A 13239-nucleotide genomic window follows, 5' to 3' on the forward strand; every position below is an offset into this window, starting at 1 on the left:
TCGTGGGGGATGTGGAAGTGTGGGCGTCTGTGCCGGTCGGGGTGATTACACGGTGAGTGGTTGGAGTGACAGAGGAGGTGGCAGAGCTTGGACCATGAGTGGAAAGAGTGCTGTGGGGTCGAGACGGGCTTGGGGCATTGTTGGTGGTCCGGGAGGATGTTCCCGTGGGCGGACGAGTGGTGTGGGACGTGGTGGACAGAGAAGCCGTGGGGACGGAGTGAGTGGTGAAGGGAATGTGGGGTCCGGGTGTGGCGTTGGCAGGAGTCGTCTGTGGGCTGCTTTGGCGAGTGCTGTGGCCTGACGTGGGCCTTGGGGACCCTGGGTGCTCCAGGTGTGTTGTCTTCTGTTCGAGTGGCGTTCCTGGGGTCCAGGGGTAGGTAGACGATGCTGTGGGAAATTGTGGGTGAGTCAAACCCTCTGTCACTCACGCTTGCCATTTTGGTGACCAGCTTGTCACCCACTGTGACCTTTTGTTCCTTTTGCTTTTAGCTTCACATGCACCTAATGACGAGTCCCCCGTGCCTCAGTCTCTCTCCTCATTGGTTCTCTCTTTTCCCAGTTGGTGGCCTCCCTCAGTGTTGCTGCCTGTGGATTTGGTTCGTTTCCTCCCCTTCTGTCCTACGTGGCGCCTTACTTCCTGTCAGGGTGGCCATGTTTGGTGCCTGTCCACCCCTGTGAGTCTGTGTGTGGGTTCCATCAGGGCCTTTGGATGTTGTGGTATCTTGTGCAGAGCTGGGCCTGGTACTTTGCATCAAGTGCCTTGGGGTTTCTGCTGTTTCCTGGGGCCTGCCCTACCCGGGCTGGGGGCTGCTTTTGTCAGTGGGAGCTGGGAGCTTTGGCCATGAAGTTCAGAGAGGGGCGCACTTAGGAAGGTGGCTCAGGGCTGGCATCGCGGCAGGTTGTCCCTTCTGGGGGAAGCCGTCCCTGCCTGCCATTGGGGTTGTTGGGCTGGGCGTTGAGCCCACGTCCTTGGCACCTCTGAGGGAGCATGTGGTGGGGCATGCTTACTTTTGGGGGTCCCTGTGGAGGTTCCTGCCGTTGCTGAAGGTGACCGTGATGCCGTGGTGTGTGCTGTGGACCGAGCTGTGGATTGTGTGGCTGTGCCGTGAGCAGGTGCTGTGGGCACCGTCGTCGCCTGCGTCACTGTGGGTCCTGTGACCGTTGACCTGTGAGTGGCTGTGGGGGCCGGTACTGTTGTGGCCCGCGTGGTGACGGCAGAGGTGGTTCTGGGTGACCCTGCAGGGAATGGCCCAGAGCATGCCTTCTAGCCCGTCTGCCCTCCGCACGAGCTCCGTCGAGTCCCCGGCCCTGCCCCCACCTGCCCCGGAGACTGGCTGGCTCGGCACAGTGGACCCTCTAAGAGGGGCGTGTATCTTTCCAGCTGACACTCATGACCTGTCAACCGGCCTTGATTCTATGAGCCTCAGTGGCATTTCCAGTGACCTGACTGGGACACTGGCTGTCCCCTCCAGCTGCTCTTGGTAGCAGAAGCCATGTCCTATCCCCTCATGGTCCCTGGGCAGCCGGAAGGGGGTCCTGTGGGGTGGGGTGGGGTGGGTGGGCTGGTGAGGGGTAGGCTGCATGGAGGGCTGGCATGTGCTGCCAGGGTCCTTCACCAGGCAGGTCCTACACGCTTTCCAGTAACGCAGCTATTGGATAGCAAGGATGGCGACATCTTATGACCAGCTGATCCTTAAAAAAACCTTTCAGAGAAACCTAGCTCTGCTCCCTGGCACAGGGATTTCTGTGCCTAAGAATCTACTCAGCAGAGAAGTGAGGCCCCCCTGCCCCATACCCCATGGAGCCCTCTGGGGTCATGCGTGTGTGCCTGCCACTGCAGTGTGGGCCTTACCTCCTGAGGAGACTGTCGCATCTGCCGGGGTGGGGCCTGTCTGTGTGGAGGAGGGTGCAGAGGCCGTGGCCCTGGCAGTGGGTGTGGGCGTGTGTGTAAAGCCGATGGTCGGGGTTGCACGTGTGGGCAGGGAGCCTGGTGAGGGTGCAGTGGAGCTGAGCCCAGTGGCCCTGGGGGTAGTAGCCGTGGTGGGCCTGGTCTCTGTGGAAGGCAAGCCTGAGTGGACAGATATGCCATTACTGTGGGGCACACCCTTGGGAGGAGCCCCTTCTCTTGCTTGCTGGTCCCCCAGGCCACGCAGCACCCCCACCCAGGTGGGCTGAATGGGAGGCACAGGGGCTGGCCTGTGGCCTTTCTAGGGCTACGTGAGCTCCATCAGCCCTGCTGAGACAGTGGCTGTCTGGTGGGGACACCACAGAGCCAGCTGTTGGTCAGCCAGGAGGTGAGCTTTCACGCAGCACCCCGGTGCCTCCCTGGGCAGCACTCACTGCCCCCATATTACAGGGCAGCCCCAGGGAAGCCGCGGTGCCCTCCCTTCCCTGCCTCAACCCACTGCCACAGACATGGCTGGGCTGACGGGCATCTGGGGGAGGGCCCAGGGGAACACTGCTTCACCTTGGCACCTAGTATGCGTGCAATCACCTGTGGTGGGCGTGGGCGGTGTGGGCAGCAGACCTGAAACAGGAGGGGTGGTCAGGGCCGCACCCCCCCCACCCCCCCAGTCCTTCTGAAGCCTTCAGGTGTGTCCCCAGGGCCTGAGTCAGGTGCTTGCTGGAGACAGGGCCAGGGGGTGGAGCCATCACGGAGGCGGGGCCCTGCTCCTCTGTCCTACCTGCCCATCTCATCCCTCCCAGCACTCCCCAGCCATGTGGGTAGCCTGGCAGCCAGGACACCGACCACCTTAGTGCAGCTCCCCAGTCCCCGTTACTGTATCCCCAAGTGGTCCCTCTGTTGCCACACACCCAGCAGGGATGGGGGCTTTTGAGTCAGCATCTGGGGTGGGGGAAGCCTGGTCTTTTCCCTGTGTCTCTGCTGTCTGGGGACTGGAGGTATTTCAGCCCCCCAGGGGCACAGCCTGGGGAGTGCGGAGCTGGCCCTAGGTTTGTGTGGGACCTGGGTGGGTGTGGGCACTGAGGACTGAGCTTACGGCACGGCACACATGTCCCCTTCTTCTGGTCGAAGTACTCATCCTGGGTGCAGTTGTAGCAGCCTGGGGCGGGGGGCATGTGGAAAGTGGCTACATGTCAGTGCCTGGGGCTGGACGCCTCCCTCTCTGTCCACAGCCGGTCCTGACCTCTCCTCTGAACCCCAGACTCCCTGCATTGCCTCCCCCGCTCCAGTTGTAGTCTGTACCCTCCAGGCTGCACCCCCACCTTTCCCGCCCTTTGCCCTCAGGCCCCTCTCCACCAGCCTCGGAAGCCATCAGCTCCCCAAGCAGACCCGTCCCCTCTCCATGGCTGTACCTTCGATGTTGGTGACTGGCAGGCTCTGCAACTGCTGCGGGCAGAGGCACGGCTGGTAGTGCCATGTGCAGTTGGCCTCCTGGGTGTACTGGAACTGGCCGTCACCAGCCCGCGTGTGGGTGTTGTAGAAGCCGCAGTAGATGGCTGGGAGGATGGGCACCTGTCAGGTGGCTCTGAGCCTGCCACAGAGCCCCTCAGCAGTGTGCCAGGGAGCCCGAGGGTGGGCCTGCAACGGTCCCTCTGCAGGATCTCCCTGCGTCACACCGTCCACTGCCCGCCCCGGGAGGAGTGCTACAGCCAGAGCAGCCCGCGCGCCCCTCGGCCCCTAGTGGGTAGGAGGAGGGCACTCACGGCAGAAGTCGGGGGCTCTCCAGTCCACACAGACGCCCTTGTCCAGGCAGGCCTGGGCGTAAGCGGCCACGGTGTCGCACAGGCACTCGCAGTCCCCACCGCTGTCGCACCCGCACGTGTCACGCACACAGGCCTCGTAGTAAGGCATGCGGTACACCTGCGGGAGGCGGCCCTCAGTGCACCTGCCCGGCCCACTGTCCGCGGGCCAGGGGCTGTTCTCATAGCCAGAGGTCAGGGCCTCACCGCTGTGCAACCCACCGGCCGTGGCGGAAACCCATCTGCCTATGGCGGGAACCCACCTGGCTGTGGCGGGAACCCACCTGGCTGTGGCGGGAACCCATCTGCCTATGGCGGGAACCCACCCGGCCATGGCCGTGACCCACCCGGCCGTGGCCGGGACCCACCCGGCCGTGGCCGGGACCCACCCGGCCGTGGCGGGAACCCACCCGGCCGTGGCGGGAACCCACCCGGCCGTGGCCGTGACCCACCCGGCCGTGGCCGGGACCCACCCGGCCGTGGCCGGAACCCACCCGGCCGTGGCGGGAACCCACCCGGCCGTGGCGGGAACCCACCCGGCCGTGGCCGTGACCCACCCGGCCGTGGCCGTGACCTACCCGGCCGTGGCGGGAACCCACCCGGCCGTGGCGGGAACCCACCCGGCCGTGGCGGGAACCCACCCGGCCGTGGCCGTGACCCACCCGGCCGTGGCCGTGACCCACCCGGCCGTGGCCGTGACCCACCCGGCCGTGGCGGGAAACCACCCGGCCGTGGCGGGAACCCACCCGGCCGTGGCGGGAACCCACCCGGCCGTGGCCGTGACCCACCCGGCCGTGGCCGTGACCCACCCGGCCGTGGCGGGAACCCACCTGGCCGTGGCGGGAACCCACCTGGCCGTGGCCGTGACCCACCTGGCCGTGGCCGTGACCCACCCGGCCGTGGCCGTGACCCACCTGGCCGTGGCGGGAACCCACCTGGCCGTGGCGGGAACCCACCTGGCCGTGGCCGTGACCCACCCGGCTGTGGCCGTGACCCACCTGGCTGTGGCAGGCAGCGAAGATCTGGCTGTTGATGATGCCGCACTTGCGCTCAGCCCAGGCCCGGCGGAAGGTGTTGCGGCTGCAGGGGTCTAGTGCAAAGCCCGCATCCCCGCACAGTGGACTCTCCTTCCATGAGTTCACGAACTCCAGCTCACTGGACGCCACATACTTGCTGCGTGTCTCAAAGTCGTCCTTCATGTTGCCGTTGTAGTTGCCACACAAGCCGCACAGGGCGTCCTGCGGGGGGCAGTGTCAGGTGGGCAGCGCTGCCCCACACCCCAGGCAGCCAGGCAGGGGCGACACGGTACCTGGGAGGCACGAGCCAACTTGATAAAGACGGTCATGTGCTTGTTCCAGACGAGGGTCAGGTTGTAGCTGCTGCCGATGGTCACGTCCAGCACCAGGTGCAAGGAGCCGGCCTTCACCCGGAAGTGCACGTGGGGGTTTGCCCCGCTGACTGTGTAGTTCCTATCGGCCAGCACGATGGATAGGCCCTGTGGGGCAGGCCTGTCACGGGGCTGTGTGCACCCAGCCGCCTCCCCGCCCATGCTCTCCCAGCAGGGTGGACTGAGTCCCTTAAGAGTGTGTGCGGCCAGTGCCTGCTGGCGGCCTACCCTCTGGAGCCGCCACAGGCGGAACGTTCCAGAACATCACGGACACCACCGAGGGCTGAGTCAGGCTTCTGGAAGGACCCCGTCTCCCCGGGCTGTCCAACTCCGGGAGACACAGCTGCCCGTCGTGTGGGTCAGGAGACCAGAGCAGGGGGCAGTGAGCAGCAGGCGGCACAGAGGGGCAGGGGCCTGGGCTTGGTGGCTGAGGTGTGGGGACCCCTGCCTGCCCCACTCACCCCCAGGGAGAGCCTGATGGCCCGGGAGCAGGTGACGCCCGACTTCCCGCACACAACGTTCTCCGTCAGGATCTTCAAGGTGGGCTGCGAGTCATTGGCGCCGCAGCCATCCTGTGGGGAGGGGGTGCTGAAGAGGATGCCCCACGGCCTTACCGTGTCCCCACCAGGGCCTCACAGTGTCCCCCTTAAGGCCTCACCGTGACCAGAATGTATTCGCAGTTGCCATCGAACACAAACCGCTGCCCGTCGAACGTGACCATGTGTCCTTCCCCATAGAGGGTACAGGTGGACGAGCAGTGGACGCTCTGCTGACATGTCCACTTCCCCCTCGAGCAGGTGCTGGGGGAGGAGCAGGCTGTTCTGGGGTTTCGGGGAGACCCAGCCACACATGCACCCCCACATGAGGCTGACCTGCATGGAGTTGGTGGGGGACCCCCTGCCATCCCGAGACCCCGAGGACATCCCTGGGCCTCCTGGGTCTCCAGGGTGGGGCTGTGGCTTACCAGGTCTGACAGTCGGTATGGAGCTCGGCACCCCGGGGGTAGGAGACCCCTGCAAACTCGCATGGGCATTCATCAGGGGGCACGCACTGCCCGCTGGCGTTCTCGTAGAGCCCCTCAGCACAGACGCAGCCTGGCTCGCACTTGGTGGGCACCTGCAGGGGGGAGGGTCAGCAGCGCCTCGGAGGGGCCCCCAGCACTCCTCCCTACATCCACCCTGCTCTGGGCCTTTCTCTTAGCAAACCCGCCCCTCCCTTAGGGAAGGTTCCAGGGGGGCTTCTGTGTCACTGCTGGGCTGTTGTGTCCCCTCCCCACTCTCCCCAAGCTGAGGGGCCCCACTGGAGAACAGCGCCAGAGGCTTGGTCTGCCTTCCCTGGGGGCTTTGTGGACATCATCTCATGGCCCCATGGGAGGCTCCAGGCGTCCACTATAGGAACGTCCGCCACAAGTTGTCCAGTGGGGAAGCCCTCTAAGGAGCACTCGCCCCAGCCTTACGCAGGGGGTGCCGGTGGCCAGCATCTGGCACGTGGGGGCACAGGCCGCCCCAAACTTGTTCTGCGAGGACTGGCTGCAGGACTGGAATGTCTTGGATGCTGAGCAGGTTGCTGCAGGAAAGGGGCGCAGGTGAGGTGGTGGGCAACACACCACTGCCCAGGCCCACCATCTCGGCCTCATTACGTACCCAGGAGCATCTGCGGCTGCCCCCGGCAGCTTAACCGCCCGTTGATGCAATAGCTGCAAGAGAGACCGTGTGAGTGACCAGCCCTGGGAGAGGGGCTGCAGGCCAAGGCGGGGGTCCACCCGGGACCCCGTCACGCACCAGAGGACACCGTTGACCACAGCAGACTGGTTGGCCAGGATGAACTTGTGGCTGTCCAGGAGGCAGGGACACTGGGCCTTGTGCACACACTCAGTCTTGTGGTCCAGGTAGGTGCCCTCAGGGCAGTTGCAGCCGTCCACAGGGACAGCGCTGGGGTGGCACTCAGCTGTGCGGTCAGACAGTGAGAAGCATGTGCGGTCGCAGGCCTGGCTGTTGTCGCTGAATGTCCGGTTGCCCGTGCAGGGGATGGCTGTGGGGGAACGGGAGTCAGACCCTCAGGGATGGCTGGGCAGGGCCAAGGCTCTGGGCCCTGGAGCCCCGTTGTGGCCCCTGCCCTCCCATGACCCTGGGACCCTCTCCTGCCCCGGCACGTACTGCAGTTGTCTACACTGTTTCTCCAGCCCCAGAGCAGGACGCCCCTCGAGGCACATGTGTGGGCATAGTCCCCCAGGGCAGCGCAGATATACGGGAAGGTCTCCTCATAGTTGCAAGCTTGGTACACACACCTCTGCAGGGAGACAGCTGCATGGGTGCCTGCCCCCCCCCTTGCTGCCCAGGCTTCCCCGGGTGCCGCCGGCCAGCAGGCCCTGCCCACCTTGTAGAAAGGCTTGGGGTTCACCACGGCGTGGCACTTCTCAAACACAGTGGCCTTCTTCACCAGCACCGAGCAGTGGGTCTCCGCGCACACCTCTGCAGGGATAGGCCAGTGGGTCTCATGCTCGCCTGCGTGGGTTTCCTGCTGACTCCGCAGCCCCCGGGGCCCAGGACTCACTGTTGAGCTGGCTCATGGAGCAGGGGTCAGTCTCACGCTCCAGTGCAGCCGGGCAGTTCCCCGCCCGCCAGGAGTCCACAAAGAGCGAGGCGGTGCCCTCCGCCATGCCCATGCTGGTCATGAAGTCATCTGTTGTGTCCCCGTTGAAGTTGCCGCAGAGCCCTGAGCGAACGGGGCCATGAGCACGGCTGGCCTGCGTCCCTGTCCTGCCCTGCACCCCCAACCGTGCCATGGGCACGAGGCATGCACCCCTGGGAGGGCTGGCCTTCAGGAGAGGCTGGCCTGCGCCCATGGCCGCCGGACCTGCTGGGCCAGTGCAGGGCTGTGGTGGGCCCTTCCCTTCTGACGTGGCCAAGCCAGATGGGGACAGGGCAGCCGGGCTGACCGTGGCGGGCAGGGAGGGACTCACCTCTCGTCTGGCCTCTGAATTGGGGCCCGACGGTGACGTACAGCTGGAACACGGGCTGTAGCTGGATCACGAGCTCCAGTCCGAAGCTGGTGGCCATCTGGAGGTGGGTGGATGTCTGTCTGAAGACCGTGATGTTGCCTGAGGGGAGACGGGCTCAGCAGGCGGCATGCTTTGGGACCCCGGCCCAGAGGCACTGGGCGCTAGGCAGGGGCAGTGGACCTACCGGTCTTGTATGGCAGCCACTTGACATCTCCATTGTTGGTGACCACCTCGTCCTGAGAAATCACGATTTTGTCCTAGAGGGAGGGGGGCCTGAGTCACGGTTGCTGGAAGGGGGGTAGGTGTCCCCCTCCTGCGGGCTAGGAAGGGAGCAGCAGGAACTGGGATGCAGTGGGGACGCGTCTGCTCCTTACCTGGCAGAGCAGCCTTACCTGGCTGGACATGTAGATGACGGCGACCAGGGCGGTCTCCGAGTGCGAGTACCCAGTCTTGTCGTAGACGGCCATGACAGAGCCCCCGTCAGGGAGCTGGGGGCTCTGGAGGGGGTGGTCAGTACAGAGGATGGGTGCTTATGGTGACCCCTCCTGGCGGGACCCCTTGTGATGTCCCCATGGGGACCCCTCCTGGCGGGACCCCTTGTGATGTCCCCATGGGGACCCCTCCTGGCGGGACCCCTTGTGATGTCCCCATGGGGACCCCTTCTGGCGGGACCCCTTGTGATGTCCCCATGGGGACCCCTCCTGGCGGGAACCCTTGTGATGTCCCCATGGGGACCCCTCCTGGCGGGACCCCTTGTGATGTCCCCATGGGGACCCCTCCTGGCGGGACCCTTGTGATGTCCCCATGGTGACACCTCCTGGCAATCCCCTGGGAGGCCCCGATGGTTGGCGTGTCCCACCTGGACGAGAATGTAGGTGCAGGTGCCATGGAAGCGGTAGGGCCTGGCATCAAAGGTGGTGACAAAGGAGCCGCCTTCCAGGGTGCAACGCCGTGGGCAGGGGCGCTCCTCACATCTCCAGCGTCCCATGGCGCACTTGCTGTGTGTGGGGAGGGTGAGCCAGAGCGGTGGGCAGGGCTGCTAGGTCCAGATGGCACCCCAGGCTGCTCTGGGCTGGCAAGCTGGCTGTCCCCAGGACTGAGGACTGAGGAACCTGAGGCTGCCCCCAGGTTCCCGTGTCCCTCGTGTCCCCGTCCTGTCTGTGCCTTCACAGGCTGCCCCATACTCACCAGGTGCGGCAGGCATCTGCTGTGACCTCCCCGGGGGCATAGGCCACCCCGCCAAGCGTGCAGGGACACTGGGCGACAGGCACGCAGGTGAGGTTTTTGGAGACGTCGTCAAGAACCGTACCTACAAGAGGGGACTTCCTGGGGCTGCAGCAAGGAGGAACCTCCCACCCTCCTTCTGGGCAGCCCCTCCTTGGCCTGTCCCCAGGAGGCCCTCGCGCCTGGCTCTGGGCCATGTCCCAGTGCAGGCTTCAGCTGTGACCCTCCCCCTCCAGCCCCGCACTGCAGTGCCCCGTCCCCTGGTGACAGCCCAGGCCAGGGGCTGTTCCTGGTGAGCGGCAGGCCCTGCCGGGGTCTAGCTCCAACCCCACCCCTCCCCCACACAGCCTCTCAGACCCCCCACAGCCCTGGGGATTTGCAGGCATGACCATGGGACACTGTGGGGGCAGCAAGGGGTCCTGGCCCCAACACGCCCGGTGGAGCAATGTGCTGGGTGGGGCGGGGGCTGATGCCCCGCGTCTGGGCTCATCTGCAGGCTCCTGTGGGGAACGGCAGGCTCACCTTCCGGGCAGAAGCAGCCGAAGGTGCAGAAGCTGGAGCAGCTGTGCTGTGGGTTCGAGCAGGTCTTGACACAGGCCTGGCCACACTCCTGGTACACCTGGTTGGCTGGGCACTGGCCCAGGGCTGCAGGCACACAGTGGCCTGGTGAGTGGGTAGGGGCACCGCAGGGTCCCCGCTGCCTGCCCGGCTACCCTCCACCTCACTGTCCTGTCTTGGACGAGATGGGATTCGGGGCCCTGGCCCTCCCTGCTGCCCTCCCCAGGACTCACAGCAGAGGCCAGGGCCCCGCCAGCGCCTCACGGGCTGGCCAGCCATGCTGCACTGGCGCGAGTACTCAGACAGCGTGGCACAGCTGCAGTTCGGGCCTGGCTGGGCACACGCTTCCATGTCCGCCTGGCAGCTCAACAGGAACAGCTCCTTGGGCACAGTGCACTTGGGGGACACCAGGGTCAGCAGCCGGGTGCAGGTCTGGGCCTGGGCAGAGGGCCACTCAGGGTCATGGGCGTGAAGGCCCTGTTTCACACCCAGTGCTGTTTGGCTGGGAAGGCTGGGGGTGTCGGCCTCGGGGACCCTGTCAGAGCCCGTGGCTGACCCCACTATGGCCGGAGGGTTCCTATGACCCTGATGGCACGCCCGCCTCACGTACATGCTCTGCCTGCAGGACCTGGGGGCTGGGGATGGCTTCGAAGGCGCAGATCTCATTGGGGTCATCCAACTTCTGGAGAGCCGCGTACTTGTGGGGTTCCAAGAGTTTTCCTGGGGGCACAGGAGGGGCAAGGTCAGCACCACGGGGCTGGCCGCCGGGGCCTGGGCCCCACCCCCACCTACCATCCTCGCTCAGAAATTCGTTGGTCTTCTTGCCGTCGAAGTTCCCGCAGAGCCCGCACATCTTGCCCATGTGCTTCTCCTCCACAAGGACCTGAGGGAGGGCACCCCCACAGCGTGGTGTGGGCGGGGCCCCGGGACACCGCGCCCAGATGCAGAGCCACTGCTCTGGGGGCCCCTCCCTACTCCTCCCAGGGGCCCTTCTGGTCTTGCTGGATTGTGCTAGTTTTCAAGTGGGGAAGCCCAGGCCCATCCAGGCTCCTGGCTGGGTTCAGCACCAAGCTGTGGGAGCTGGGTAGCTGTTCAGGACCCCTACCCCAAGGAGGACAGACCCCAGCCCCACCCGCCAACCTGTGTGCCTGCAGTTGCAGCCACACACACCCCTCCCCTCTCCCCTGCCTCCCGCCGGCATCCTCACCATGAGGTGGGCGCCCGGGCCCCACACGACCACCAGCTCCATCTCCAGCTGCTTGGCCACCAGCCGTACACTCTGGCCAAAAGGTGTGATCTGGAGCCCGTTGCTGGTGTAGGGCAGGCTGACCACCCTGTGGGATGAGAGTGGTCAGCGGCCACCCCCTGGCCCCGTGGTCACTCCCTTGTCCTCCCGGCCACACGGCTCACCCCACGTCTTTGATGGAGATGACCCCTTCCTGCACGGTGACCACAGAGACCCCCAGCTCCATGATGACCCGGGAGAGGTTGCCGCTGGGCCCTCGCCGCAGCTGGATGCTGAAGGCGGGCGCGGCATCCTCGCAGATAGCGGCAAAGACATAGTTGCAAGTTCCCTTAAAGTTGTACACATGGCCGTCGAAGGTGGAGAAGTGGCCGGCCCCCCATGTGGAGCACCGGCCCCTGCCCGGAGCTGTGGAGAGAGCAGGAGGGGTCTCAGGGTTCTGGTCTTCTGGCTGCTGGGGCAGGTCTGGCCCCATGAGCCGGCCGCCCCGGGATCCCACGCTCAGAAACTAGTGGCCTCACAAGTTCCAGCCCATCCTGGGGCGGGTATGACGGAGGCCCCACCCCATGTCCAGAGCTGGGGTCTGCCTCCTGCACTGGCTTTCCACGAGCATGAGTCGCTGCTATGGTGGAGTCTGTGGGGTCATCAGCCCTGGGGTCTGTGGGCCACGAAGCCGGCCCAGACCGCACCCCACTACACCCCCTCCCCCGAGGGGAGGGGCTGGCTGAGGCTCCTCTGTAGCTGCATGCCCTTTGTGGAAACCCCAGACCACATGGCCCTCACCTGTCTGTGGGGCGTCCGTTAGCCTCTGGAGGTCAGGCTGTGCAAAGGAGGTGTTGTCCAGACCTGCGAGGACAGGGCCATGGTCAGTGCTGGGGCCTCCTGCTTCTGTCCCCCAGCGTGGAGCACTTGGCCGTGAGCAGGGCCCACTGCATGGCACCCGGCCGGAGCCCAGCCCCTGCGCGCTCCACACCCTGACTTCTCTCGTTGTCCTTCGTTCATTTGTTCATTTGTTCATTCACTCGTTCACTAGTCTGCACATCTGCACAGATCAGGTGCCTGTCACACCCGCTGGGTGCAGGAGATACAGTGGAGACGAGCGCCCCCGAGGAGAGCACAGTGCACACAGATACGGACCTACCCGTGTGTGCACATGTGTACTCGCACGCACGTGTACACCTGCACATGCTCGCACACGCACGGGCAGCGAGCAGGGCCGGGCAGGTCCCTGACAGTGGACACCAGCTCTCTGGAGCCCTCCGGCCCGCGGGCATCTGCTGGTCGTCTGCCGGGCTCCCGTCACTCGCTCGCTTCTCAGAGGCGCCAGGCCCCTCTGGGGTTTGACAGGACAAAGAGGCAGCTGCCACCGGGCCCGCTGCCTCCGTGGAGGCTCACATGGGTTTGGGGGCAGCTGGGCTCCTGCGTGGACCTCATTGAGTGGCTGTTATGCGGGGGAGGGGGAGCCCTAAGCTCAGAGGGGCTCGGTGGGCCTGTGGGAAGCAGGGGAGCGTTAGGGAGGGCTCCGGGCCAGGGGCATCTGTGGGGTGACAGCCTCGTCTTGCTGCAGCCCCTGTGTTCCCAGGTCAGCCCAGCCACTCTCCGTCTGAGACCCACTGGCTCTGGTGTGCGGTCAGAGAGGCTGAGTGAAGGCGGACGCCCCACACTGGGCGTCTCCCTTTCCAGAGGCTTTAAAAGTGGCTGATTTCCTGCTTCCTTCCTCCACACCTGTCAGCCTCCCAGACAGTCCTAGGGCTGTGGTGACCATGCTGGAGAAATGCACAGGTGACATGGGGCAGGAAGCACTGGTCCCTGCTGGCCACTTTGGCCATGCTCGGCAGACAGGTGACCCTGCTTGACTGGCCTGGGGGCCTCACCTGGCAGCCTGCCTCCTTTCTATGGCCTCCCTGTAGCCCCCCCCCCCGCCCCTGTTCCCCGCTGCAGTCCTTCCAGAGGCTTCTGTGGTTCTGGGATGAGGTCCCGGTGCTGGTGGGCAGGTGACAGGGCTGTGACCTCTCCGGCCCCTGGCTCCATCTTCCAGGCCCTCCTGGGACCCCTGTCCTGCCATGACTCCCGCCGGCTCATCCACTGGTGGCAGCTCGCGCCCGGCCTACCACTCCTCCCAGG

The 13239-nt window shown here is 65.5% G+C and overlaps 1 protein-coding gene across 1 annotated transcript; it reads right to left on the reverse strand.

Moving 5' to 3' along the window:
- Window positions 1-1004: 1004 nt before the first annotated feature.
- On the reverse strand, window positions 1005-12880 carry MUC6 (mucin 6, oligomeric mucus/gel-forming; the record flags this gene model as incomplete). Its single annotated transcript, XM_081064288.1, has 31 exons — window positions 1005-1318; window positions 1853-1987; window positions 2495-2527; window positions 3000-3062; window positions 3316-3459; window positions 3667-3823; window positions 4701-4940; window positions 5012-5197; window positions 5551-5661; window positions 5748-5889; window positions 6054-6205; window positions 6546-6655; window positions 6733-6785; window positions 6871-7120; window positions 7246-7378; window positions 7466-7560; window positions 7643-7804; window positions 8052-8189; window positions 8275-8347; window positions 8483-8587; window positions 8950-9088; window positions 9279-9399; window positions 9837-9959; window positions 10106-10310; window positions 10483-10592; window positions 10665-10755; window positions 11080-11206; window positions 11283-11523; window positions 11899-11961; window positions 12317-12448; window positions 12841-12880. The coding sequence occupies 31 exons, from the start codon at window positions 12878-12880 to the stop codon at window positions 1005-1007; spliced, it is 4188 nt and encodes a 1395-aa protein (XP_080920414.1).
- Window positions 12881-13239: the final 359 nt, after the last annotated feature.

Source organism: Rhinolophus hipposideros (assembly GCF_964194185.1).
Source record: "Rhinolophus hipposideros genome assembly, chromosome: 10".
Taxonomy (NCBI): Eukaryota; Metazoa; Chordata; class Mammalia; order Chiroptera; family Rhinolophidae; genus Rhinolophus; species Rhinolophus hipposideros.